The 27,197-nt window shown below is 46.8% G+C and overlaps 1 protein-coding gene and 1 pseudogene across 2 annotated transcripts; both read right to left on the reverse strand.

The window, feature by feature from the left end:
• Window positions 1-8,469: 8,469 nt before the first annotated feature.
• On the reverse strand, window positions 8,470-14,911 carry LOC136524931 (cold-responsive protein kinase 1-like). Of its 2 annotated transcripts, XM_066518126.1 has the most exons (7): window positions 13,951-14,910; window positions 11,528-11,650; window positions 10,540-10,667; window positions 10,207-10,420; window positions 9,680-9,911; window positions 9,451-9,601; window positions 8,470-9,015 (listed from the first exon to the last, which is right to left on the reverse strand). In XM_066518126.1, exons 1-7 carry the CDS (start codon window positions 14,726-14,728, stop codon window positions 8,707-8,709), a joined length of 1,935 nt encoding a protein of 644 aa, XP_066374223.1. In that variant the 5' UTR covers window positions 14,729-14,910; the 3' UTR covers window positions 8,470-8,706. The 2 variants fall into 2 exon arrangements, with proteins under 2 accessions (XP_066374223.1, XP_066374224.1); XM_066518127.1 differs by lacking the exon at window positions 11,528-11,650 and having other exon boundaries at window positions 13,951-14,911.
• LOC136513411 (CBL-interacting protein kinase 29-like) lies at window positions 11,662-13,565 on the reverse strand (annotated as a pseudogene).
• Window positions 14,912-27,197: the final 12,286 nt, after the last annotated feature.

Here is a 27,197-nt window from a genome sequence, read left to right on the forward strand (position 1 = left end):
GGATAATATCCAGAGATATATGATGATTAAAGAATATTTGAAAACATATTAAACCATGACTTAGCTTGATTGACGGCCGCGTGGTAGAATCAGCGCGTGATCCTAGCATTTTGCGCTCAGGAGACCCCGGTGGTTGTAGCCCCCGAGCATCAGCTTGTGAGTACTTGGACATGAGCTGTCGAGTAGTTGGTCACCGTAGCCAAAGTAGTCAGAAACTGTGACGAGTAGTCAGACAACTGGCTTGTTTCAGCCATTTTGCTTTTTGGTTCGGGTGTTAGCTTATTAGCTACCCTCATCGGCGGGCTCAAGCATCTTTTCAGCTCTTTTGCTCTCGACCGGTATGCTCAGGCATAATTTCAGCCATTTTGCTTTTGGTTTGGGTGTTAGCTTATTAGTTACCCTCATCGGCGGGCTCAAGCATCTTTTTAGCTCTTTTGCTCTCGGCCGGTATGCTCAGGCATAATTTCGGCCATTTTGCTTTTGATTCGGGTGTTAGCTTATTAGCTACCCTCATCGATGGGCTCAAGCATCTTTTCAGCTCTTTTGCTCTCGGCCGGTATGCTCAGGCATAATTTTAGCCATTTTGCTTTTTGGTTCGGGTGTTAGCTTATTAGCTACCCTCATCGGCGGGCTCAAGCATCTTTTCAGCTCTTTTGCTCTCGGCCGGTATGCTCAGACGTGATTTCAGCCATTTTGCTTTTTGGATCGGGTGTTAACTTATTAGCTACCCTCATCGGTGGGCTCAAGCATCTTTTCAGCTCTTTTGCTCTCGGCCGGTATGCTTAGGCGTGATTTCAGCCATTTTGCTTTTTGGATCGGGTGTTAGCTTATTAGCTACCCTCATCGGCGGGCTCAAGCACCTTTTCAGCTCTTTTGCTCTCGGTCGGTATGCTCAGGCGTGATTTCAGCCATTTTGCTTTTTGGATCGGGTGTTAGCTTATTAGCTACCCTCATCGGTGGGCTCAAACATCTTTTCAGCTCTTTTGCTCTCGGCCGGTATGCTCAACTTGGTTACTCTGAGTATGGTTTTTTCTGCTTCCTCAGTCGTGGCTTTCGTTTGGCCCCAGTCTTTCAAAAGCAGACCTCCTTTGACTTTGTACTTCTTGCCCGGCTAAAACGGCGGGTATTCTAGAGCGGGTCATTCCGTCGTGTGCTTTTAAGGATGTTGTTCGTAAAAGTTCTCGGAGTCACTCTTGTTCTTCATTGGGATGTGAAATGGCTTCAAGTTCTTCTAACACTTCTCGGATCTTATCATATGGAGCATTGCGTGCCCTGGCTGCTCGTCTTTCTCTGACTTCTTGATCGTATTTCTTCTTGCCGTACTTGGCTAATTCTGTCTCGTACTTGATCCAGGCTTCTTTGTGCTGTCTAGCGCGGCATCTGCGACCTTCTTTTAGTTTATTTCTTCTTTCTCTGGCTTGTTTCTGGCCCTCAGACTCGCCATCGTATTCCAGGGCATTGGGAAATATGTTGGATTCTGACTCATCTGAGGATCTGACATCTGGTATTTGTGGCGGTATCAGCGGTGATTGTCGAACCATAAAAACTTCTCGAGCATGTACTGCTTCTATGTCTACCTTGCATGAGTTATTGATGTCTTCTGTGGAGGCATCGGTGTCGTAGAGCATACTGCCTTTTTGGTAGGGTAGAACGGCTGTCTCATCAACTAATCGGGTGTTGCTGCTTCTGGGAATAGGACCCGGCCAGTGGACGAGGCAATCTTGAGATGTCATGGTTAGTATGAGTCCTTCCTGTGCTCCGGTAAGCCATAGCCTTCGCACTGGACCGGCGACTTCTTAGAGCGGGTCTTGGTAAGATCTTGCTATGTTGTTGAGTCCAATTGGGAGAGGATCCGACTTCTTGAAAGGACTCTAAGTGTATTTCGAGTTGTTTTCTTGATAGGCTGAGGTCGTGTTCTAGAGCCCCGCTGGAAAAGAACTTGGTTTCTCAAAAGAACTCGGTAAAGACTCCATCTCGGATGCGGAGCCTGAGTCTGAGTCGGATGCGCAAAGCCGCGAAATCTAAGTTGGATCGGACATCACGAGTTGCGCGAATCTTTCGGTGAGTTGATCTATCGTAGTCGCCAAAATAGAAAGGTCTTCAAGGTGATCCGAATCTTTGAGGAGACAGCTTTGGAGCTTGCCATCGTCGCTTGCCCTGCCTCGCAGATCCATGAACCGAAGATGAAGGTTGATCCCATCGAGAAGATCATGTTGTCGAGGTCCGTCGAGCTCTTGGATGCAAATTCGCCGAAAGCCCCTACCTGGTGCGCCAGCTGTTGATGTTTCACCACCGATAGCCTGCCATGGGGGTCCTCGGGGCAGTTTGTTTGGGCTTCAGCATATGCAGAACTCGACGGTAGACGCAAGAGACAGTCGATTTATCCTGGTTCGAACCCTCGACCATGATCGAGTAATAGCCCTACGTCCAGTCGACGTTAGCCTTTACGTTGGATTGATTGTAAAGTGTTGCATTGTTTTTTGTCTCCCTATCTAAGAAGCCCTGCCCTCCTTTATATAGTTAGGAGGCCAGAGTCCTAGTTGGTTTACAATGTAGAGTCCTAGTAGGATTACAGGGTGGTATTACTACTAGGATTACATGGGAGGAATCCTAATCAAACTAGATCTCCTCTCTTCCTTGCGGTGTATCCCGTAGGTCCCGCATCGATAGTGGCCCTCATCAAGGACATGTACAACAATGTTGTGACTAGGGTTCAAACAAACGATGGTAACACAAATTACTTTTCGATTAAAATTGGACTTCATCAAGGGTTAGCCTTAAGCCCGTATCTCTTTGCCTTGGTAATGGATGAGGTTACTAGGAACATACAAGGGGATATCCCTTGGTGTATCTTGTTCGCTGATGATGTAGTGTTAGTGGACGAAAGCCAAGCGGGAGTAAATAGGAAACTAGAGTTATGGCGGTAGACCCTTGAGTCTAAAGGTTTTAGATTGAGTAGAACTAAAACCGAATACATGATATGCGACTTTGGTAGAGCTACACAGGAGGAGGGAGATATGAGTTTGGAAGGTCAAGTAGTGCCTAAGAAGGATACCTTTTGGTATCTAGGGTCGATGCTACCGAGGGATAGAGATATTGATGCGGACGTTAGCCATACAATCAAAGTAGGGTGGATCAAGTGGCGACAAGCTTCTGTCATTCTCTATGACAAGAGGGTACCACAAAAGCTAAAAGGCAAGTTTTATAGAACGACGATTAGACCGGCTATGTTGTATGGAGCAAAATGTTGGCCTACAAAGATTTAACATGTTCAACAACTGTGTGTTGCAGAAATGCGTATGTTGCGATGGATTTGTGGTCACACAAGAATAGGACCGAGTTCAGGAACGATGATATAAGTGATCGCCTAGGGGTAGCACCTAATTGAAGAAAAGTATAACACCTCTGGTGTTACGAGCTTGCTAACCACTAATATTATGGCCTGAGAGATGGATCTAATAAATATAGTGAGCTAGCTTACTTAAATGCCTATATGTGTTAAATGAAAAATCCTAACGTGAAGAGTAGGATAGGTAGTTCTAAACAATGGCACACGCATCTTATTTGACTCACTTCTGTAGTTAAGAAAAATTAAATGAGTGTTGTTAGTTTATTTTATGTGAGAATACGCTAGTGAGATCCTAATATGAAAAACTGAATAAGTTGTTTTAATTGTTGGCATGAAAACTAATTTTTATAAACCGAAGCGTAATATAACTTAGGATTAAAAAATACCATTTTTGGAGGATTATTTGATACAAAATAATTAAACAATGTCTACATATTTTGTTTCTATAAGTCAGTACGAAGTACGGGCTACATCACAGTAGGTTTGTTAGTTGAAATCGACAAGGTTTAGATCTATTAAAAATTTGCGACAAAAGAGTTAATGGTTACTTAGCCTCAATTGAGATCCTTAACGTTTCTAAGTATGGAGAAGTAGTAAGACAATGCTATTTTGACATTTAATTTCTAACAAAAATGTTTAAACACTAGGTCCATGTTTTTGTATTGTTGATTGCATCAAAGTGAGTACATGAGCATGGTGTAGGTCAAAGTGTTAGAGATCACGTTGCTCTCGTAAAAATTGCCCAAACTTCGTTAGAATGCGTTGCGGTCAGGTTTTGGCGCTCCATTCGTGAATCAGCGCCTGGCTTAACGAACCTATTTTGGCGTGTCTCTATGTCTCTTGGTAGTTCATCTAAGTTTGTGTCTGATGCTCCTTGGGATAGCCATTAGGACCCTCTTGAGCCTTGGCAAATTGGTTTGGTCTCAACTGAGCTGGGTTGGTTTTAGTCAGAGCATTAAAATTCATGCACAACATTAGTTTGGCCGTTTGGCCCTGTGGCTGCGGTCACCGTGCCCTTGCCCTGGTGCCGCTGTGTTCGGCCGTGCTGTGCGTCGGCTGTGCCGCGCAAGGGCCGACTGCTGCTATTCCGCACTGCCAGCGTTGGCCGACCCTGGCTGGCTGCTGCCTGACCGACACCAGTCACTGCTGCCATGTCACCCTAGAGCCATCCCTCCCTATCCATGCGTGGCAACCACCGTCGTGCCGCTGCGCCACGCGCAGGGCTAGGCCTAGTGCCTTGGCGGCCGCCAGTTGGTCGACGTGGCGCTCGCTCCATCCCCTCGTTCTACCTATCCATGCTTGTCTGTGCCTTGGAAACCTATCGTCGTGTCAGCAATGGTGGCCGACCGTAGAAGTAATGGGACGCTTCCCTGTCAGTGCCTTGCTTTGACTAGCTAGCCACCGTGGGTGAGCCCCGCTCGTGTTCAGTCACTTCGGTTCAAACGCGTCACGTCGATCTTATAGGTCTCGGCTCCTATGAGCAGTGAGTGTGTGCTGCTGCTAACCGAGCAATGCTACTCCATTTTAACCCACTCGTGCGCCTTGTCCATGACATAGCCCAACAAGAGCACCACGCGACCGCCCACCGATCCACCTAGCTCTAGGTGTTTACAGCCCTGGCCTTCACGCATGAGAGTGGCTTAGGAAGTCAATTAGGTGCTCAATCTTCATTATCCCCGGCCAAGCGCTATCGACAGCCAATTTGGTGTTTTCTCGCCGCCGGCCATGAAAGCCACCACAATAGATGGGCTGGGGGTAAGTCCCAATACGTGGGGAGAGAGCTCCAATTGGTGTTGTCTCTAGACTCGCCTTGACTCCCTTCACCCGATGCTCGCATTGCCTTGGCCTCGCAGCCCATCGACGGCGCGGTGACGCGATGGTGTCACACACTCAGAGCGCCATCGACCTCACTGCACGCACGTGGCCAGTCCTCTTCAGCACTCCTATGCCTCAACCACCGCCGCAGTGGGCACCACGATGAGCCACTGATACTCATCCACCACCCCTACTCTACTGAATGCGCGTAGTTTAGTCAGAACAGTCACGCCACCGCATGGTTTTGCCCGTTGTCGAGACCCGGCTTTGGTAGTGCACCATTAAGCTCCCAACCACCACCCGCCCTTGTGCGTTTGGACATGGAGCTTGGTCGGCCTCCCTGTCTCATCGGAGTGTCGCTAGGTTAACCGACGTAATCATTGTGGGCTAGTCGGTGTCCTGTGCCGCCACACGCATGCGCCAGGGGCGAGCCATTGTAAAGATGGGTTTTAGAGGGTGTTAGATGCAAAGTGTGTCTCTTCTACAATAGTGCGCAAGGGGACGCGTAATAAATGAATAGATCAAGGTCTTTTCTGCAAAATAGCCACGGGCGCGTGGGATCCCAGTCATGGGCCAGCTTGCTGCGCGTGCGTCGTGTTCCGCGTGGGCCAAGTTGGGCCACTGGGCTGAATCGTTTGGCCACCAGCCCTTTTCATTTTCTCGAGCATTTTCTAATTTAGTTCTAAGAGAAACTTGTCAATTCAATATCAATTTGTGTAGCTGACCAAAAATTGTGAAACCAATTTTGTTAAGTTCCTAAAATCATAATCTACTTGTTAGTGTATTTTGTTCATAAAGTTTTGTATTATTTGTAGGGTTGCCAGAATTATTTTGAAATGCGTAGTTTTAATAAGATATGAACTTGTAGGAATTTTTATGATAAAATGATGATAGTGCTTAGCTTTGGAAATTTTACAATAGTTTCATAGTTTTGTTATGTGCTCTCTATAATTTTTGTAGCTCGAGAATAATTAGTTTGCTAAGGTAACTAATGAGCCCTAGTTCGATGATATATTAAATCAATGAAATGGATAAAGAAAAGCACCTACGGATTTTATAACTAAAACATTGTGGGAAATTAGCGCCTAGTTCGACAACCGTAGCCTAGCACGTTAGAGCTATCTGGTTAGCTTGTGAGGCGAAATCAAATTTCTAAGAGTTTTGGTTGTCGTTGATTATTTACATCTATACGTTGCATCCACGTATATCATAATAGGGACAACGGATGGATCGTGGAGATGACCGAAGTAGCAGAAAAGATGGTGCCTTGATGATCATGTCACTATGATGGAATACTAACTTTTGGTTATATCTTACCTAGGCAAGCCCCGGTGCATAACCCCTATTATTCTACACTTTATTTTATGCTTGTGCATTAAGTTTAAGGAGTTGAATGAAACCCACTTGCATATATATATATATATATATATATATATATATATATATATATATATATATATATATATATATATATATATATATATATATATATATATATATATATATATATCCTTATCCTATGAGTCTTACTAGTATGACAGGATCTTATAGATTGCTATGCTATAGGACTCTAGTAGAAGTCGAATGATTGCCTGTCACTCACGAGAGATAGGAAAGATATTATTGTTTTTATTATATTACTATCACCTGAAATATATATGAATGATAATTGGAGACTGGGCGGAATGGTACTTTGGATCTGAACTTGGTTTGGCATTCGAGCGAGGCTCAGATTGCACTTATTCTGCCTGTGTCGGTAAAGGACCGGTCGTTGCATTGAGTTCTAGTCAGATCACAGACTTATTATCCTGAGCACATACTTGTTTATGGGAGCAAGGAAGGCTCGTTGCTCTCTTGTCGTGGGTTCTGGCTTTTTCCGGACCGACTGATTGGAGGCGGGGATGGTGGAGGTCTAAGCACCACACTGAGTCTGGGACTCAGGTGTAGGGGCTTGGAGTCTAAGTTTGGACGGGGACCTAGACCCCTTGACAGGAGAGTGGTGGGTTGGTCCTGCTTGCTCCTGGGGTACAAGTGGGGCGTGTGATTTGGGGTATCCAGCTAGGCACATTGATTCGTGAATTGCGGGGTAATCTGGTATGACTTGTCTACAGTCTAGCAACGTAGTAAGAACTGAAATATGAAAGATGGTAAAATAGTTCTGATTGCTTAACACCTGCTTGAAAGTAGCACATGTGCTTACATAGAATAGTTAGCTAATGACCTAATGATGACTGCTAATGAAATTGAATATAAGGATGCACGTTTAGTAATGCTTCCTACAGATGTAATAAACCACAAGCCAGATAGCCTTGCATATCCTTGAAGTCTTTTCTTTCCTCCTGACGGATAAGTCTTGCGGAGTATAATTGAGTACTCAGGATTTGTTCTACCCTGTTGCAGGTGATAGGAACATGTGGGGCTAACACTTGTGTGTGGAAACCTCCTGGTGGGCTTCAGCGAGGATTTCCTTAACGTTGCGGACATAGAGTTTATTTGAAACTTCCACCCAAAATGTTTTACAATGGAAAACTTATAACCTGTTATGATGTATATAACGGATCATCATGTTAATGTTTAACTTGTCGTTAAATGATTTTATTTCCGCTGAAACTCTGATAGCATGGTTATATTCCACTGTTATAAACTAATAAATATTATACTCTGATGTTGCATGGAAAGTGATGTAAGAAATGATTTAAGAATGTTGTAAGCTTTATTCTCTCATTTGTGATCCTGATGGAAAAATATAGATTTTCGGGTTCTCCCTTGGGGTGTGCTCCGACGGAATTGCGTAATTTAGTGTCCTCCATTGAGTACTTAGTGTCTAATAGAAGATAAGTACTCCTGGGAGGCATTAGATTAAGTGGTTCTGCCATAAAAAGCTTGTCCAACATCGATTGAGGTGGTTTGACCATGTCCAAAGGAGACCTTCCAGAGGCACTAGTGCATTATGGAGTTCTAAGCTAAGCTAATAATATGAGAAGAGGTAGAGGAAGATCGAAATTGACATGAGGAGAGGCAATAAAAAAGAGATTTGAAAGTTTAGGATATATCTAGAGATCTATGTTTGAATAGGAGTGCTTGAAAAAGCAGCTATTGAAATGCCTGAATCATGACTTGAGGCTCTTGGTGGGTTTTAACTCTAGCCTACCCCAACTTGCTTGGGACTGAAAGGCATTGTTGTTGTCGTCGTCTATGGTAGCTTAGCAAGCAGTTAATGCACTTTGTAGTTCTTGCTAGAAATTTAAATACAGTAACTGCAATGCAATATGCATACAACTTGGGACACAAAATGCTCTCAGATAGACAATGCCATGTATAGAAAGCACATATATAAAACATGCATGTGAACCACATACCCACATGGATAGTTACATAGTACAAGAACAAAAGGGAAATTTCAAATGATTTACACTGCTGTCATATATGCTGACAAGTAATCAGTCACTCCCTGCTATATAGATATATATCCTATATGTACATATACTGATTACAAATGTTGTTACTATAGAAAAAAGAAGGAAAGTCATATACAATGCTTTTTACCTGCCCGAAAACTGAGAAACTGATATGGTCGCCTTCGAGGCAGAAGATGAACTGGAGGATGTTTCGCCTCGCACTCTACTTGTTGCATCAATAAAAGTGGGCCTTGTGGGCTGGATCTCTGGATCATTTTTTGTCAACAACAACACAACCACTTCTGACATCATTGGCCTTGCAGCAACAGCTGATTGAGTGCAGAGAAGGGCTATCTCCATTATCCTTTTTACCTCGTCCGGTGTATATTCTTCAGGATCTAGTGACTCATCCAGCAAGGCCATTAAGTTGTCACTTTCATATAGCTTCCAGGCCTGTGCAACCATAGGGGATGATCAAAAAGGGATCTTGGCACCACATGAGTTCGTAGAGAACAAAATATTAGTTACATTCGATACAGATGAGGAACATGAGCAGCACTGCTAATGGTTTTTCTTTTTATGTCAAAGATAAAAAATGGAACTGGTCAAAGTATCCAAGCCAGATCCTGATGAAAACTAATAAGAAAACACTAGAAGGCTGTGCTGTGTGCTGGAACTTTGTCAATTGCTTGTTAAACCTTCAGAAGCATATAGTGAAAATCCAGTGGAGTGTTCATCTCACTCAGTTAGTATGAAACTAAAATAAAACCGTAAGCATAAATTACAGACTTATAAAACCATGCATGAAAAATATGAGATATGGCAGCAATATGGGGTAATGCATGCACCAAGAAGAGGGAGGTTTCAGGAGAAGAGAATGATGGATACCCATTCAAGCAGGTACTGTGTTTCAGGTTCAAGCCTTGTATCATTGCTCTTCCGACCACTTAATATTTCCAAGACGACAACACCAAAGCTGTATGCGTCAACCTTCTCCGATAGTTGGCCATGAATTGCATACTCTGGAGCAGTGTAGCCCCTGATCAAAAGAAAATATAATTTTAAAAATAAGTCAAGTGCATATTACTACATGCCATATTTGCATATTTAAACTTACAATGTTCCTGCAAATTTTGTACTCAAATGACTGTGATCATCAGGTAGAAGTCTCGCCAAACCAAAATCAGCGATTTTAGGCTGAAAGTCATCATCAAGAAGAACATTGCTAGATTTAATATCACGGTGTATGATACAGACGTGAAACTCTTGATGAAGGTATGCAAGACCACGAGCCATGCCAACAATAATGTTAAATCTCTGCCTCCAATTAAGGGTTCCACGTCTATCACCTGTGATGCCAAAATGAAACAATTGCACAGAGTGCATGCCAAAAATGTTATGTTAGCCAATGCAAAGCAATTATCCTCTCAAATACACAAACAATTGGAGTGGATTTAGTCTAGTTATAGGTGTGGATGTGGTATTCAGATAAAACAAATGGGGCCATCTAGCACAAGCAAATGTGCACTAATAGACACATCAATAAAATGAATTTTCTCAACATGTCATAAAGTGCCCTGAAAACCAAAGAAAATAATGTATGAAGCATCAAACGCCTGAGAATCATAGATTCGAGTAACATACCGAAGAGGAACTTGTCCAGGCTGCCATTTGCCATGTATTCATAGACAAGTAAGAACTCAGAGCCCTTCCGAGAACAACCAAGAAGCCGGACAAGATTCCGATGATGAACATTGCTAATCAACCTCACTTCACTTTCAAAATCAGCTTTGGCCCGGCTAGTTTCCATTACTATTAACCTTTTTACTGCAACTGTTTTCCCATTTTTCAGCAAACCCTGTCAGAAATGAAAAGCACTGCTTCTAAAATTTTCTTAATTATAAGTTTTCTAGTTCTCTAAAGCTGCATACAATCAGCAAATTTCGATGGAGGATGAAAATTATATGATCAGCATACCTTATATACATCTCCAAAACCTCCTTCGCCGAGTTTACTTTTCTCATTGAAATTATTGGTTGCAGCCTTAAGATCATGATAGTAGAAACTTGTTGGACCTTGTAATTCTGTTGCGCCAAGTATATCTCCTAAAAGATAATACATTCAGACATGGAAATGCAGAAACAATATAGTGTTTGATCAGTTTTTCCAATTGACTTTCGGCAAACCAATGTAATTACAAAATACAGCGATGACGCTGTTTTTTCATTTTTAAAAACGGACTTGATTATACTTTTTGCATATAAAACAGATATAAATGGATCTTGGATAAACTCCAAGACATTTTATACATAATATATCTTTGAGACTAAAAATATCTGTAAGTTGCCATGTTGTCGTGAGCAAAAATGGACAAACTCAATATTTACCTAGATCATGTATCGAATTGGCTTTTACTTTACTGTGGTTCTACAATAGCCTTATACAGTAAAGTGTAAGACATTGCTCAGGCTAAAACAAATAAAGCACAAAAGTACTGAAGACTATAAGTCAGCAAACATAAATGGACACAAATTTTATTTCAGGAAGAAATCAGCGTATGGTGGCTATGAAAACATGTGTACAGTGGACCTATGGTTACGTAAAAGAAAAAATAAATTTCTATTTTTATTCGTTAATGTACTCTTCTTAAGCCGTTGTCTTTCAGCAAGTTTCATAAGATAGGAATAGCCAACCAAGTTAAGTTTGTATCAATAATATGATTGACAACCATTGGTTATAAAGCTAAACATGCGGCATGCAACACAAAACAATAGGGGCATAGCATTGGGCAGTGTTCTCATGAAAGAAACATTTGACACGTGATATTTTACTTTACTTGAATCCCTGTAAGAGAATTTCATGGCAAACAACAGAAATATCTGACATATTTTATACTTCCATTGGAAAATTAGACAAAAATCACAACACTGCAAGTCTGATAAATGCTAGACTTCACAATATTTACCTCTACGAGGCTTTGTCTTTCTAGAACGCCGTACCAATAACAAAGTCAACAGGCCAACAAGAAGCAGGAAGGCTACACCTCCCAAAATGCCTCCTATGATCGCTCCTTTTTGGCTCGATTTCCCTGCAAGATATCATGCATTGAAGAACTCTAAACTGAAAAAAAAAACTGCAAGCAATCATGCATTTGAGAACTCTAAACTGAAAAAACTTTGACTGGAGACATAATATTTCGTTAGTTCTATTTGTCGAACTCGTTACTTTTTTTTTTGAAACTTTCTATTTGAATATCCATTACAAGCTAATTTCGAGCAAGACGAATCCCTGGAGCACATTAACTGATCCTAACTTCCTGAAAAATTAGAATACACCAAAAATCATCTGAAACATTGGATTTCCTGAACTGTACACATGTATGATAAAAGAAAATTTGTTTGAGCATTATAGAGTCGCTTCTTTTACACGCACCAGAACAGAAATTTTCACATGCACCACATCTGCTGGCTTGGTGTCCATTTTTATTTGGGATGAAATACCCTCCACAGCAAAGCAGTGCGATTGACTTTTAGTCTTCTAGACTAGAAGTGATTTGCTGAACGTACTGGTAATGTCAGAATCACAAATTTTAAACGAGAATGCAGATCAGCAACGAATCATTGGGAATTGGTTGCTTAATCCATAATACTACTCGTACGAGTGAGAAACATCCGTAACATGGCCCCCCGGTATAACACTAAGGCCTGCTTGGATTCATTAGCTGCTAATTGTTAGCTAGCTAATAAGTCACAGTTAATATTAGTCGCTATTAGCTAGTTTGATCCAATTAGTGAAATAGTTGTTAATTAGCTAAATTATTAGCTAGCTAGACCTGTTTGGATAAGGAGTTAATTATTATTTCTTCCATTTTAAATTATAAGACGTTTTTACATTTCTAGATATATAAATTTTGCGGGATATTTAACTTTTTACCATTATAACGGATGTCACCTCTTCAGATAGTACTCTTAAAATTGCTCCAACATATTTACCATCGAGAGAGAACATTTGATACATTCTTGCCATTTTCGCTGACGTGGCACGCCAACTCGACCTGACAACATAAACCGGCCACGGGAAATGACATTTTTGCCCCTCATCTGTTTCTTCTGTCTCTGTCCCTTCCTCGCTCGCGGCGGGCACGCACGGCTTCACCCTTCAGCGCCAGGGGCTTCACGGCCGGCTCCAGCAGCTCGGTCCAGAACAGCGCGGCGTCGGCGCCTTCGCCTTTCACCACCTCAACCACGGACACGGCGTCCGCGAGCCTAAACACGCTCACTTTGGCCACCACGTCGTCGCCGCCCTCCTCGTCCTCCACGTACACGGGTCCACCGCCGGCCCTCTTCCCGTCCTTCCGCACACGCTACCCGCCCTTCCGCCTGGCCGCCTCCACGCGGGCCAGCACGGCCGCGGCGGGCTCGCCCACGAACACCCGCTCCTTGCCGACGCCGACGAACAGCGCCGACAGGTCGGAGCCCGGGGAGAAGTTGAGGATGTCGAACGCGGTCGGCTCCCTGTCATCCTCGTCCGCCTTGGTCTCCGCCGGCCCAAACCACGCCTCCTCCTGCTCACCACCGCCGTGCATCAGGCGGCCCAGCTCCTCGTCGCTGGCGCCGTGGCGGAACCACGGGTGCCACGATGCCGTCGGTGTCAAAGCGCGCCGACGGGTCCGGGTCCAGCACGCGCCGCAGCAGGTCGCGCAACGCCGGCGAGAACCACCCTGGGCACCGGTACCTGCCCGCGTAGATCTTGCGGTACATGTTCACAAGGCTCGCGTCGTTGAAGGGGACGTAACCCGCCGCCAGCACGAACAGCACCACGCCGCAGGACCAGATGTCCACCTTCGCCGGCTCATACCCTTTCCGCGACAGGATCTCGGGGGTCACGTACGCCGGGGAGCCGCACATCGTGTGCCGGAGGAGACTACTACCGTCGGTTTCCTCCGCCTCCGCAGCGGACGGGGACCGCCGGCATTTCTGGCTGCTGGAGACGGCGTCTGCCATGGCCGGAGGTCGAGCGCGGAAGGGATAGAGATAGAAGAAGGGCCTTTTTGGCACGGCTTATGCCGGCTTCGGCTTCATTTATTTTGCATAAATCGAGGCACGGTAGCGTGAAGTCGTTTTGTAAGCCGGGATTAAAATGAACTAGAAGCCGAAAAAAGCCAGTTTTTCTGGTTTCACCGGCTTTAACTTCACCGGTGAAGCCGTTTTTGGAGGAGCCATGACACGAAATAGGTGAGGGATAAAAATGTCATTTCCCGTGGCAACTACCGTGGAGCAGCCAATTTGGGTTTGTCAACTGCCGCGGAGCAGCCAGTATCTACTACATGGAAGCCTAGGTTAATAACCCACGCAAAAACACATGATACGTAAACAAAGATGAACTCACCGGAGCGCAAATATACGGCGAGGTCCACGGTCGAGTTCGCTGGGAAGAAAGACTTATCAGAGTATCTCATGAAGCAGCCGGCGTCCACGGCACGGCCGTCGGAGTTGGGTGGGCACCCATCGATGTTCGCCACCGCCACGTTGAGGCACTGCGCGCAACCGCCTTCCCCGACCGTCTCCACGCACTGCGCCGCCGCGTACACGCCGCCGCTCGCGGCCGCCGCGGCGAGCCCAGAGACACGAGGCACGGCCGCAGCGAGGTCGGCGACCAGCGCCCGCGCCGCGTCCGCGAAGCCGCCGGCTTCCACGGCAGAGCCGTTGCAGACCTGCGTGTTGCCCGGGAGCGTGGACTGGTCGAAGAAGGCCGCGCTCTCGTACCGGAGCATGCAGCCGTCGAGGATGGCGCGCCCGCCGTTGGCGGCGGCGCTGCAGGCGGCGCGGAGGCGCGCGGCGGCCGCGTCGAAGCAGGCGACACAGTCACGGCCCGCGACGTATGGGCGGCACTGTGCCATCGCGAACGCCGGGGCGGCGGCGCGCGGTTCCGCGGCGGTGGCGAAGCCGCCGCCGCCGCCGCCTGCAGCGGAGAGGTTGGCGCGGAGGCTGGCGAATGTGGAGTTGAGGGCGGCGATGAAGGCGGACGCGGGCGTGGCGTTGTACTGGCTGCACCCCAGGTTGAGCAGCGTGGCCTGCGGGTCGCCGAAGGTGACCGGGGCCCACGCGGACGCAACTACCAAGGCTAAAGCCGGCAAAAGCAGGAAGCCACCCATGCGATGCTGCATAGGCAACGCCGGTGAGTGCACGGGTAGGAGAAGGGATGAGGCGAAAAGGCACCGCCGCCGTTGAGGCGGCGCGCGGCACGGCGCGGTAGTTGGTACTGACGATGGGGATCGGATTGGAACTGGGGAGTGTGTACTGTGGAGGCGTACCCTAGAGCTGGAGGGAGCAGGCGATTGATTGGTTCGAGAAGGTATAAATAGCCGCTTGATGGGGTCCTAGCACGTAGCACACGGTATATCCTACGTTTCAGCTGCAGAAGGCCATGGAAGTCCTTCTCTTGTCGCTTGTTTAAGCAGAGATTGGGCTGTGGGCTCCACGTGTCGCTCAAATTTGATGAGTGCGCCTGCAGGAGGATTACTCTACATAAGAGCAAAAATAATAAGTGCTTGTATGCTAAGGTGGAAAAAAAGAGGAAAAAAAGAAGCAGGAGTCGGCTTATACACAAGAACAATAAAAAAATCTTGTGAAACAAACAAGTAACAAGTACACTGTAAGTAGGCTAACCAAATATCTAAGTGGACAGATAGATTGGTTGTAAGAATTACATACGGACGACAACATGTTGTATTATTAGTCTTCCTCTAAGATCCTACTGCTATTTGATGAGATAGGATTAGTAGTTGGTCCCAATAAAATATCTGGAAGTTCTACCAGTAGTATATATTAACTCATACGTTTCATGCAAAGACTATACTATCTTCGTCTCCAAAAGAATGCAATTCTATATGTATTTTTAATTCTCGTGTCTAAAATTTTACCAAAATATAGGTAAAAATATTAATACATATGACACCAATTAAGTATAGTATGAAATATATTTCATAATAAATTTAATCGTACTTATTAGATTCTATAAATATTGATATATGTATATATAGTTAGTAAATATAAAAAACTTTAACTTAGTATTACGTTAGAATTATATTTTTTATAGAGTATTAACTATGAGAAACTTAACTAGTATGGTCCCGTTCGCTTCGTTGAAAAAACAAGCTGAAACACTGTTTCGTCTGAAAAAAATAAACTGAAAAATATGGATTATAAGATAAGCGAACATGGTCTATAGTTCTATAATATCTTTTATAGAGAGAGATTGTAGTTTGCATATAGCCACGGCTTCTCGATTTTTTGGGTGTGTGTGCAGATAGACTTCACTCGTGCGATGCTTTTGCAATAGTGATTTCGGAACGAATGATAGTGAAAAATAAACAGAATGCCGATAGCTCTACAGCACGATATTATCATGAATGAACAGGACTTGGTAGTGTATAGTATACTGCACAAAGAAGCAGCCTGTTTGCATCCATTAGCACCTAAGGTTAGTGTCGGGGACTAATACTAGAATATCCGAAGAGGAGCTAATGGCCATCAATATTGATTCATCCGAGCAGTCAAGAGCGCGACTACAGCTCCAACCGACCCTAGGTGCGCGGGCTCCGACTCGCCCGACCTCTAGGGGAGGGCTCCGACTCGCCCGACCTCTGGGGGAGGGCTCCGCCTCGCCCGACCACAAGGCCGTGGGCTCCGCCTCACTCGACACTTAGGTTTGCGCTCCGTCTCGCTCGACCCCTCGGGTGCGGGCTCCGCCTCGCTCGACCCCTCGGATACGGGCTCCGTCTCGTCCGACGGGGTCTCATACTGCCACCAACCACTCCAGATCCAAGCGTATGGGCCTCGGATACGCCCCGATGTAACCCGTGGCCATGACGAGCCATACCTGAGGATTCACATCAAGAACAGCATTGGGCGTGCCAGTGCTGTTCAGCCTAACCCTAGTACGAACGCTGATAGGCGCGTCAGTTCACCACGACGCCCGCCAGGACGGAATGGGACACCATGACCAGCAGACGATGCCTGCGCATGGCGTCAATGACGAACAGGGCCGCGACGTGGAGCCGTCTCTGTTGACGTCTACAAGATTGGCTGGACCCGCATGAAGGAGAAGAAGGACCCGGCGGTCCTGGCAGCCTTCTTTCTTCTCTCGTTCTTCTCATTTTCCTCTGTTGTAACCCACACTTTCCCTTGACTTATAAAAGGGAATGCAGGATGCCCCATGAAGGGAACCGATCGATCGACCCATCGAGATTCGATCTAGATCTGCACAAGAGCACGACACGAACGCACGACTGAGCAGCGATCGAGCTCTCAGCACCCACTCGCTCCTTCCACCAGAGACTTGGGATTCTTTCCCTCTCTCGCCCGTTTGTAACCCCTACTACAAAGTTTCAGTGCTAGTAACACGAGCAGCAGCGACGAACTAGACGTAGGGACTTTCTGCCCGAACCAGTATAAACCTCGTGTCCTCTAAGCACACCATCCGAACCAGACATGCAAATACAAATTTACTCGTCGGTAGTCCAAAAACACCGATAGTTGGCGCACCAGATAGGGGCCTTTTGCACGTCACGACGTCCACACCAGGTCTCGGATGGCTAGTCATGGTGTCAGCTAGGTCTCGGGCACGCACATGCGCTTTGGGAACCTAGACTTCATCGTCACGACGAAGGGAGAGTTGGCGCAGGCTCCCGCAGCAGTCCAACCTCTCCACCCCGCCAGCCTCGACGCGTTCGCTGAGGCGCTTGATGAGCTGCAGCTGCACGCACCGGAGGCCCACGCCCCTGGGAGCGACCAGCTATTCGACTTTGATTACAGGAGGCTAGAGCGCTAGCTTGGTGCCTTCCTAGAACCCCGATCGTTCTAGGAGGACCTGAGCCGCCTCACCTTCTCATTCACCAATGTCATGACGTAGCTTGCCAGAGGAGAGCTGCTCTCCCTGGAATACCTCATCAAGAGCACCCCAACAGCACTCCCGTTCGGTCTGCGCCATGCCGTAGAGACCGTTGACCACCTTGTGGCGCAACGCACGCCCCCATCCTCTACGAACGACGAGTTCGTGGGGATGCCCGAATATGTCATGGAATCTTTCTACGACCTCCTCGCAAGAGAATCAAAGTCGCCCTCTAGCTCTGACTCCAGCAGGGGGAGCCATCACCCCTCTCGTGAATGTTTCATGGCAGGTACCCCTGAGGGACACATCGAAAGCATCCATGAGGGAGAGGCTACCCCAACGAATGACTTTGATGATAAGGTTGAGAGGGATACAGGGGGCCCACCTCGCCTGTGGGTAGAGCAACTGAAGGCCTAGCACCAAGAGCTTGAGGAAGCACGACTCTAGCTTGAGTGGGAACGCGTGGAGCTCGAGCGAGAGATCGAGCACCATAGAGACGGTGGGCGTGCATGTGCCGTGGCTCGTGACATAAACCGGAGGATCATCAAGGACGATGAAGCCCTCCCACACTTCACCCCGGCAAGCCAGAACATCGCCACCACCACGGCCTTGCACCGGGGGCTTCTGGGGCCTACGACACCCGAGGATCATTAGGCCTATCATGAGATTCACACGCTACTCGAGCGAGCAGTGGCATAACAGGCTGAGAGCTCACTGTCCCGACGACACGAGCTCGACGATAGCCAGCACGTGCCCTCAGAGCAACCCAACATGGACGTGTTAGTCCACCAGGCACAACAAGGCGACAGGCCATGTACCACGGTCCTGGTGTATGAGCGTCTTGGCCTTCACCGTGACACGCACGACACCCTCGATGTCCGTAGACATATCCACAGCGATGCGAGGGAGGGGGCAAGCCATGGCTACCACCCTCATCATGGCGGATGCTACAATAGCGGCAAGGACTGAAGCCCAAGCCCCAACTTGCCAAAACCTCAGGCCTTTGGCCGACACATCCTCAACGCCACCTTCCTACCGTGGTACCGACCGCCGACCAACATCCCAAAATACTCTGGGGAAACAAACCCCGGACTGTGGCTCGAGGATTATCGGCTTGCTTGCCAAGCCGGTGGAGTGAATAATGACAATTTCATTATCCGCAACCTTCCATTGTTCCGGGCCGATTTGGCGTGAACATGGTTGGAACACCTTCCGCCCAACAGAATCCAAAGTTGCGTGGACCAGAAATAGATCTTCGTGGGAAACTTCTAGGGCACATATGCGTGTCCTGGGAACCCATGGGATCTCAAAAACTGCCAACAAAAGTTTGGGGAAACTCTTTATGGGTACATCCGGTGCTTCTCCCGGCAATGCAATGAGCTGCCCAACATCGCCGACGCCGATGTCATAGGAGCTTTCCTGTCCGGGACCACTTGCGAGCCCCTGGTTCACAAGCAAGGACATAAGGGCCCAAGAACTACCAAGGAGCTCCTTGACATCGTCACCGGCCATGCCTCGGGTGAGGAGGCGGTCGGGGCGATTTTTGACCTCCTCAAAGGCAAGGCGAGCGGGATGAGGATGTCGGCAAAGGCATCTCCAACAATCCCAACAAGAAGAACAAGCGGCGGCGCGAGGGCTCGCTCGTGGCCACCGCCGACCACAAGAGGGGTCCAAAGCCCACCGAGGGTACCCTAGACCACTTCAAGAAGCTGCTCAAAGGGCCATGCCCGAACCATGCTTTCCCCATCGAGCACCTATATAAGGACTGCATCCTCATGAAGCAGTTCTTGTCTGGAGGCTCCAACAAGGGGGAGCATAGGAATGAGCCTACCTAGATGAAGCACGCGATGTTGCCCTTCTCCGCTCGACCAAAGTACCAGCACGTGTTACACCGGTACCACAGCCGTCGAGTGCGGGGTCGGGCCTTTAACATCAGGGACCTGGTGCTCCGCCTCGTCCAGAGCAACAAGAATCGCCATAAGCTCTCTCCACCGTAGGAGGGACCGCATGTCATTACCGAGGTGCTACTAGGCACCTACAAGCTCAAGACCATCGATGGCAAAATCTTTGTCAACGCCTAGAACATCGAACAACTACATTGCTTTTACCGTTAAATTTACGCACGCTTTCTCTTATTGGTTTTCACTATTAACTCCTTGATCTTTTGTGACACCCGACCCCAGCAATGGTAAGGGGTCGGGCCTCACTCGGGGACTGATAAGAGTATATCTGTCCAGTAGACACTCTCTATGTCCGACCCTTTCTCACGTTAAGGCCTAGAAGCAAGGGTTACAAAAACAAACGCTGAGTAAAACTGGTCGGACTGCAAGAAACCTAAGCCCCAGCGGCTACAGCGTTTTTGCTCACCAGCATGATCAGAGTTTTTTCTACACCCTGAGCTTTTTAACCTTAACTACGGAAAGAGCCGGTACGCATCTAAGAGTATATCCACCTGACAAACATTCTCTATGCCCGACCCTCTCTCACATTGAGACCTAAAAGCAAGGGTTACAGACACGAACGCTGAGTAAAACTGGTCGGACTGCAAGAAACCTACACCCCAGTAGTTACAACGTTTTTGCTCACCAGTGTGATAAGAGTTTGTTCACCCGCACCCTGAGCTTTACAGCCTTAACAACGGAAAGGCTCAGAATACATTAACCTTTTTATACAAAAAGGGGAGAAGGGCTAAAAATCCATTGGGCCATAACGAAATTTAAGAGCTTGTCCACTTATTATGAGTTCACTGCCTGGCTTATCTGCCTAACTAATTTCTTGGGAAGGATGATCTCATTCTTTATCTCTGTAGGAAAGTCCTGTGCCAGTGGGTCACCCAAGTCGGTCGGATAGCTCGGGGCGCTGCCGACAGACGGGTAAGGAGCAGTAGGATGCCCCATATGGGTTATGTCGACTCCGTCACGAACGATGGATCCGGATTCCACTCGGACATATCTGGTAAGAACTCTTCAAACCCGTCACTCGAGCCATCAAGGTAAGTCATGTGTCAGCGGGTCACCCAAGTCGATTGGACAACTCAGGCCACTGCTGAGAGATGGGTCACCCTTATTTTACACATGTTTTCTCTTATTAGTTTTGCTATCGACCCCTTGATCTTTAAATGACGCCCGACCCTAGCAACGGCAAGGGATCGGCTCTTACTCGGGGGCTGGTAAGAGTATGTCTATTCGGTAGACATTCTCTATACCTGACCCTTTCTCACGTTAAAAACCTAGAGGCAAGGTTTGTGGAAACAAACGCTGAGTAAAACTAGTCGGACTGTAAGAAACCTACGCCCCAGCGGCTACGGTGTTTTTGCTCACCAGCGTGATCAGAGTTTGTTGCCCACATGAAAGCTCTAGTTTGGTTTTGGTGAATTGATGAAACCTTAAGTGCTAACCTAGTTTATCAAAGTGATTATGAGATAGGTGGCACATTCCAAGTGGTGAAGCAAATAAAGATCATGACATGATGATGGTGATGCCATGATAATGATCAAGTGCTTGGACTTAGAAAAGAAGAAAGAGAAAAACAAAAAGCTCAAGGCAAAGGTGAAATTTATAGGAGTTTTTCAGTTTGGTGATCGAGACACTTAGTGAGTGTGATCATATTTAGGATCGATAGCCATACTATTAAGAGGGGTGAAACTCGTATCAAAATACGGTTATCAAAGTGCCACTAGATGCTCTAACTCATTGCATATGCATTTAGGATCTAGTGGAAAGCTAACACCCTTGAAAATGCTTGTAAAAAATTGCTAACACACGTGCACAAGGTGATACACTTGGAGGTTGGCATATTTGAGCAAGGGTAGAGAAGTTGGTGAATTGAAGGAGGTGTTTTTCACTGTCAAACAGTGACCGGACGCTGAGTTCGAAGTGATCGGACTCGGGGTTCCAGCGTCCGTTCAATTATAAAAGAAGGTGGTACTCTCAGCCTGTGACCGGACGTAGGTGACCGAACTCTGACTCAACATTGTTCAGTGTCCAGTCCTGCTGATGTGGTGGCACATAGAGAAGAGGGTGAGTGACCGAACGCTGGGCGAGTCCGATCAGGCATGACTAGACGCGTCCAGTCGTGAAAAACCATCTCTGGAACCTTATTGGAAACAACCGGACTCCAGTGATGGAGCGTCCGGTCACTTTGAGCAGCGCGCTCGGTCGCAACTTAACATGTGGTGTGAAGCAGACTAGCTGTTAAGATCAGGCGCTCAGCATTTGAAGCTGATGACATGTGGCGATCATTAGAGGACCGAACGCTAGGGTCCAGCATTCGGTCAATTCGACCGGTGCATCCGGTTGCCCCGACTTTTCAGGGAACAGAGAGCCAACGGCTCTATTCGTGGGGGCTCTCTATTTAAGCCCCATTACCGACTCTAGCTCACACTCTTGGCCATTTGCATTGACATAGCAACCTTGTGAGCTTAGCCAAAGCCCTCCCACTCATCTCCATCATTGATTCATCATCTTTGTGAGATTGGGAGAGAATCCAAGTGCATTGCTCGAGTGATTGCATCTAGAGGCACTTGGTGTTCGTGTTTCGCTGCAGGATTCACTTGTTACTCTTGGTGGTTGCCGACACCTAGATGGCTTGGAGCAGCGAGGATCATTGAGTGGAGGTTGGTGATTGTCTCTGACTCTGATCATGGTGATTATGAGGGGTCTTGTGCCTTCCCCATCAGAGCGCCAAAAGGTAACTCTAGTGGATTGCTCGTGCCATTGAGTTACCTCACTCGTGGGTAGGTTCTTGCGGTGTCCAATTATGTGGACGAGGTTCATGCAACACCTCTTAGCCGCCGAACCACCAAGTGTTGATCAACACAACGGGGACTAGCGTGCCGGCAAGCACATGAACCTCAAGAGAAAAATTGGTTGTCTCTTGCCCTTTGGTGTTCTCTCGGTGATTGAATTGGTATTCATCTTGTGATTGGCTCACTCCTTTACATGGCGGTATAATCACCCTACTCACTCATTTACATTCTCGCAAACTAGTTGTAGCAAGCTCTTTAGTGTAGCTAGAATTAAGAGCTTGCTTTGTAGTTTAAGTTCATCTAGTGGACCTCTTTATTGTAGCAAGTGTGAGAGCTCTTAGTGAGTAATGACTTAGCAAATTGTGTGTTTAGTGATCATAGTAACTAGAATTGTTAGATAGGTGGCTTACAACCCTTGTAGAGCTAGAGCAAGTTTGCATTTCACTATTTGTCAAACTAATCAAATTGCTCTAGTTGGTTTGTAGATTTTTAAATAGGCTATTCACCCCCTCTAGCCATATTAGGACCTTTCAGGTGGTATCGGAGCCATGGTCACTGTTTGATTAAAGGCTTAACAACCTTGGTGTCAAATTATGGCTTAAGTTATGCTCAACCATGTGGGGGGCAAACCACCGTTCTTTGATGGCACATGCTATGATTATTGGAAGAGAAAAATGAAGATGTATCTTGGTTCAATCAATAATCAAGTATGGGATGTGACCGAGAGTGACTATGCTATCATTGATCCCGACAATCTCACCAACCAAGACAAGACCAACAAGCAATGCAATACAATGGCTCTCAACACCATATACAATGCCATTGATTCCAAGGTGTTTGAGCAAATCAAGGATTGTGATAGAGCTAATGAGGTGTGGAAGAGATTAGAGGAAACATATGAGGGCACACCGGCGATGAAGAGTGCCAAGTTGTATATTCTCAAGGACAAGTTGACAAGCTTCAAGATGAAGGAAGATGAGAGCATTCCAGAGATGTTCCATCGATTGCAAGTGATTGTCAATGATTTGAAGACATTGGGAGAAAAGATCAATGATAATGATGTCTCTCATCAGTTCTTGATGTGCCTACCTCCAAGATTTGAGATGTTGAGATTGCTTATCATAAGAGGAGGATTGAAGGAGATTACCCCTAACCAAGTACTAGGTGATGTCATGATACAAGAGACATTCTGTGTGAAAGGGAGGGGGTTGACAAGGATGACAAGAAGGAAGATGAAGACAAGAAGAAGAAAAGTGTGGCATTCAAAGCTAGCTCATCATCCAAGAATAAGGGGAAGTCCAAGAAGGAATCAAGTGATGATGATGATCTTAGTGACATGGATGATGAAGCTATGGCTCTCTTTGTGTGTAAGATGGGAAAATTCATGAAAAAGAAGGGCTATGGTGCAAGAAAGAGAAGAGATCACACCAAAAGCAAAAAAAATATGTGAGAAGATGCTACAATTGAAAGAGCCATGATCATGTTGTAGCGGATTGTCCCTACAATAGTGACAATGCTGAGGATGAGAAGAAGAAGCACAAGAAGGACAAGAAGGAAAAGAAGGAGAAGAAGGAGAAGAAGATGACCTTCCAAAAGAAGAAGAAGAAGAAGGGTGGATGCTATGTGGTCACTTGGGATAGTGATGACTCTTTGGATAGTGATGGCCCTAGTGATGATGGCAAGAAATCTATCTAGAAAGCACTAGCAAGCATTGCCATCAACAACAAGCCCTCCATCTTTGACACTCCATCGACATGCCTCATGGCAAAGCCTACCAAGGTAAAATATGATGTGAGTGATGATGATGAATGTGAAAGTGATGCTTGTAGGAGTGATGATGATGATGAGGAGGAGTACACCAAGGAGGAGCTCATAGACATGTGTGAGCAAGTGCACACTTGCTTTGAGATGAAGAGAAAAGAATGCAAATAATTGTGCAAGAAAGTCAAATTTCTTGAGCAATCCTTTGATGAGCTAAATGCCACTCATAAGAGCATCCGGTCACTTTGAGCAGCGCATCCGGTCGCAACTTAGCATGTGGTGCGAAGCATACTAGCTGTTAAGATCGGGCGCTCAGCATTTGAAGCTGATGACACATGGCGATCATCAGAGGACCGGACGTTGGGCTCCTGCACCCGGTCAATCCAATCGGTGCGTCCGATTGCCCCAACTTTTTTGGGAACAGAGTGCCAATGGCTCTATTCATGGGGGGCTCTCTATTTAAGCCTCATTGTTGGCTCTAGCTCACACTCTTGGCCATTTGCATTGACACAGCAATCTTGTGAGCTTAGCCAAAGCCCTCCCACTCATCTCCATCATTGATTCATCATCTTTGTGAGATTGGGAGAGAATCCAAGTGCATTGCTCGAGTGATTGTATCTAGAGGCACTTGGTGTTCGTGTTTCGCTATAGGATTCACTTGTTACTCTTGGTGGATGCCACCACCTAGATGGCTTGGAGCAGTGAGAATCGTCGAGCGGAGGTTGGTGATTGTCTCTGGCTCTGATCGCGGTGATTGTGAGGGGTCTTATGCCTTCCCCGATAGAGCATCAAAAGGTAACTCTAGTGGATTGGTCATGTCATTGAGTAACCTCACTCATGGGTAGGTTCTTGTGGTGTCCATTTGTGTGGACGAGGTTCATGCAACACCTCTTAGCTGTCGACCCACCAAGTGTTGGTCGACACAACGGGGACTAGCGTGCTGGCAAGCATGTGAACCTCGGGAGAAAAATTGGTTGTCTCTTGCCCTTTGGTGTTCTCTCGATGATTGAATTGGTATTCATCTTGTGATTGGTTCACTCCTTTATGTGGCGGTATAATCACCCTACTCACTCATTTACATTCTCGCAAACTAGTTGTAGCAAGCACTTTAGTGTAGCTAGAATTGAGAGCTTGCTTTATAGTTTAAGTTCATCTAGTGGAGCTCTTTAGTATAGCAAGTGTGAGAGCTCTTAGTGAGTAGTGACTTAGCAAATTGTGTGTTTAGTGATTATAGTAACTAGAATTGTTGGATAGGTGGCTTGCAACCCTTGTAGAGCTAGAGTAAGTTTGCATTTTACTATTTGTCAAACTAATCAAATTGCTCTAGTTAGTTTGTAGATTTTTAAATAGACTATTCACCGCCCCTCTAGCCATATTTGGACCTTTCACCGCACCACGAGCTTTAGCCTCCGCCTTCCCAGGAAGGGTATGGAGGGGCCCACCAGCGTAATCTCTATCGAGGAGAGGCCATTAGGTCACCCAAGTCAATCGGACGGCTTCGGCCGCTGTCGAGAGATGGGTAAGGAGCAGTAGGATGCCCCTTGCGGGTTTAGCCGACTCTGTCACAAACGATGGACTCAGATTCCACTCAAACATATTCGGTAAGAGCTCCCCAAACCCATCATTCAAGCCATTGAGGTAACTTTACCAACCCCCACTTTACTTTTCTAGTGCATGAGCATTCATTCATCCATTCTCATACATCCAAGCATTGCATATGCAATTATTACATCACAACACTTTGTGTCGCATCATGAAGCGGTAGTTGTCTCATTCGATATGAGCGATGACCGACCGAGGTTCGAAAGTCGGCCCGTGAAGGGCTCAAGGCCACCTCGCGTCAAATAGAGCTAGGGGAGAAAACAAAGATGAGCCCCAGCGGCCTTCGCTTGACTCGCTCAAAAGTGGACAGGGTCATCTCAACCTTCTCATTCGATCCTAACCTCGAGCCATGCCCATAGATTCTCTATCGAGGGGAGGCCAACAGGCCAACTAAGTCGGTCTCTAGAATGACTCGGGCATCTACCGAGAGGTGGGTTAAGAAGCAGTGGAATACCACATGATGGCTATGCCAATCCCATCATGAATGACGAACCCAGATTCCACTCGGACATGCCCGTTAGCGAGCTCGCCGAGCGCAACACCCGAGCCATCAAGGCAATTGTCATTAGCTCAACCCCTCCGGTTGTGAAAACCGTGGATAGGGTGACACATAAAACATGGCTGACCCCTATCAAGCCCAATAAGGCTCGAGGGCTCAAGTCGCCTGACCTCGACTCGGGAATCCGACCGACCAAGGTTTGAAGGCCAGCCCACGAAGGGCTCGAGGTTGCCTCGTGTTGAACAGACCTAGGGGTGAAAATGCAGATGAGCCCCAACGACCTTTGCCCAACCTGCTTAGAAGCGGATAGGGTCATCTCGACCTTCTCATTTGATCCTTACCTCGAGCCAAGCCCATAGAATCTCCATCGAAGGGAGGCCAGCGGGCCACCTGAATCGGTCTCCGAAACGACTCGGGCATCTGCCGGGAGTGTGTTAAGGAGTAGTGGAATGCCACATGAGTGATATGCCAACCTTGTTATGAATGATGGACCTAGATTCCACTTGGACATGCCCGTTAGCGAGCTCGCCGAGCGCATCACTCGAGCCATCGAGGCAAGTAACGTTAGCTCAACCCCTCCGGTTGCAGAAACCGCGGATGGGGTGGCGATCACAAAGATGAGCTGACCCTCGACCAGACCCCCATTATGCGTGGAGGCTTGAGGAAAGTTGGACTCGCAAGGAGACCGAATGCGCGGTCATAGAATGATGGCTCGGATCCTAGGGAGGGATATGTACGAAAACTAAGAATAACGTTTTTGAAACAAAAAAATGTTTTCCCCTACCAGTTTCGCTAACCCGACCCCAGCAACGGCAAGGGGTAGGGTCTCACTTGGGGGCTGATTAGGGCATATATATATATCCATCCTAAAATAGTCATCGTGCCTAACCCTTTCTCACGTTAAAAAACTAGAGGCAAGGTTTTGCGGAAACGAATGCCGAGAAAACTGGTCGGACTGCAAGAAACCTACGCCCCAACGGCTACGGTACTCTTGCTTACCAGCATGACCAGAGTTTTTCGCCCACACCTCAAGCTCTATGGTCTTAACAATAGGAAGGGTAGGAACGCATTAACCCCTTTTTACACATAAAAAGGGAGAAAGAACAGATTTGTTCAAATGAAATAACAAGCTTG

The sequence above is a fragment of the Miscanthus floridulus genome, chromosome 2 (genome assembly GCF_019320115.1).
Source record: "Miscanthus floridulus cultivar M001 chromosome 2, ASM1932011v1, whole genome shotgun sequence".
Lineage (NCBI taxonomy): Eukaryota > Viridiplantae > Streptophyta > Magnoliopsida > Poales > Poaceae > Miscanthus > Miscanthus floridulus.

Bases quoted from the DNA above. Each gene is read 5' to 3' on its own strand.
- LOC136524931 (XM_066518126.1), bottom strand. From the start codon at position 14,728: ATGCAGCATCGCATGGGTGGCTTCCTGCTTTTGCCGGCTTTAGCCTTG. The intron at 9,602-9,679 runs GTAAGTTTAAAT...TCTTTTGATCAG, and splicing joins ACAAAATTTGCAGGAACATT to GGGCTACACTGCTCCAGAGT. The intron at 9,016-9,450 runs GTATCCATCATT...ATGGTTGCACAG, and splicing joins CACAGTACCTGCTTGAATGG to GCCTGGAAGCTATATGAAAG.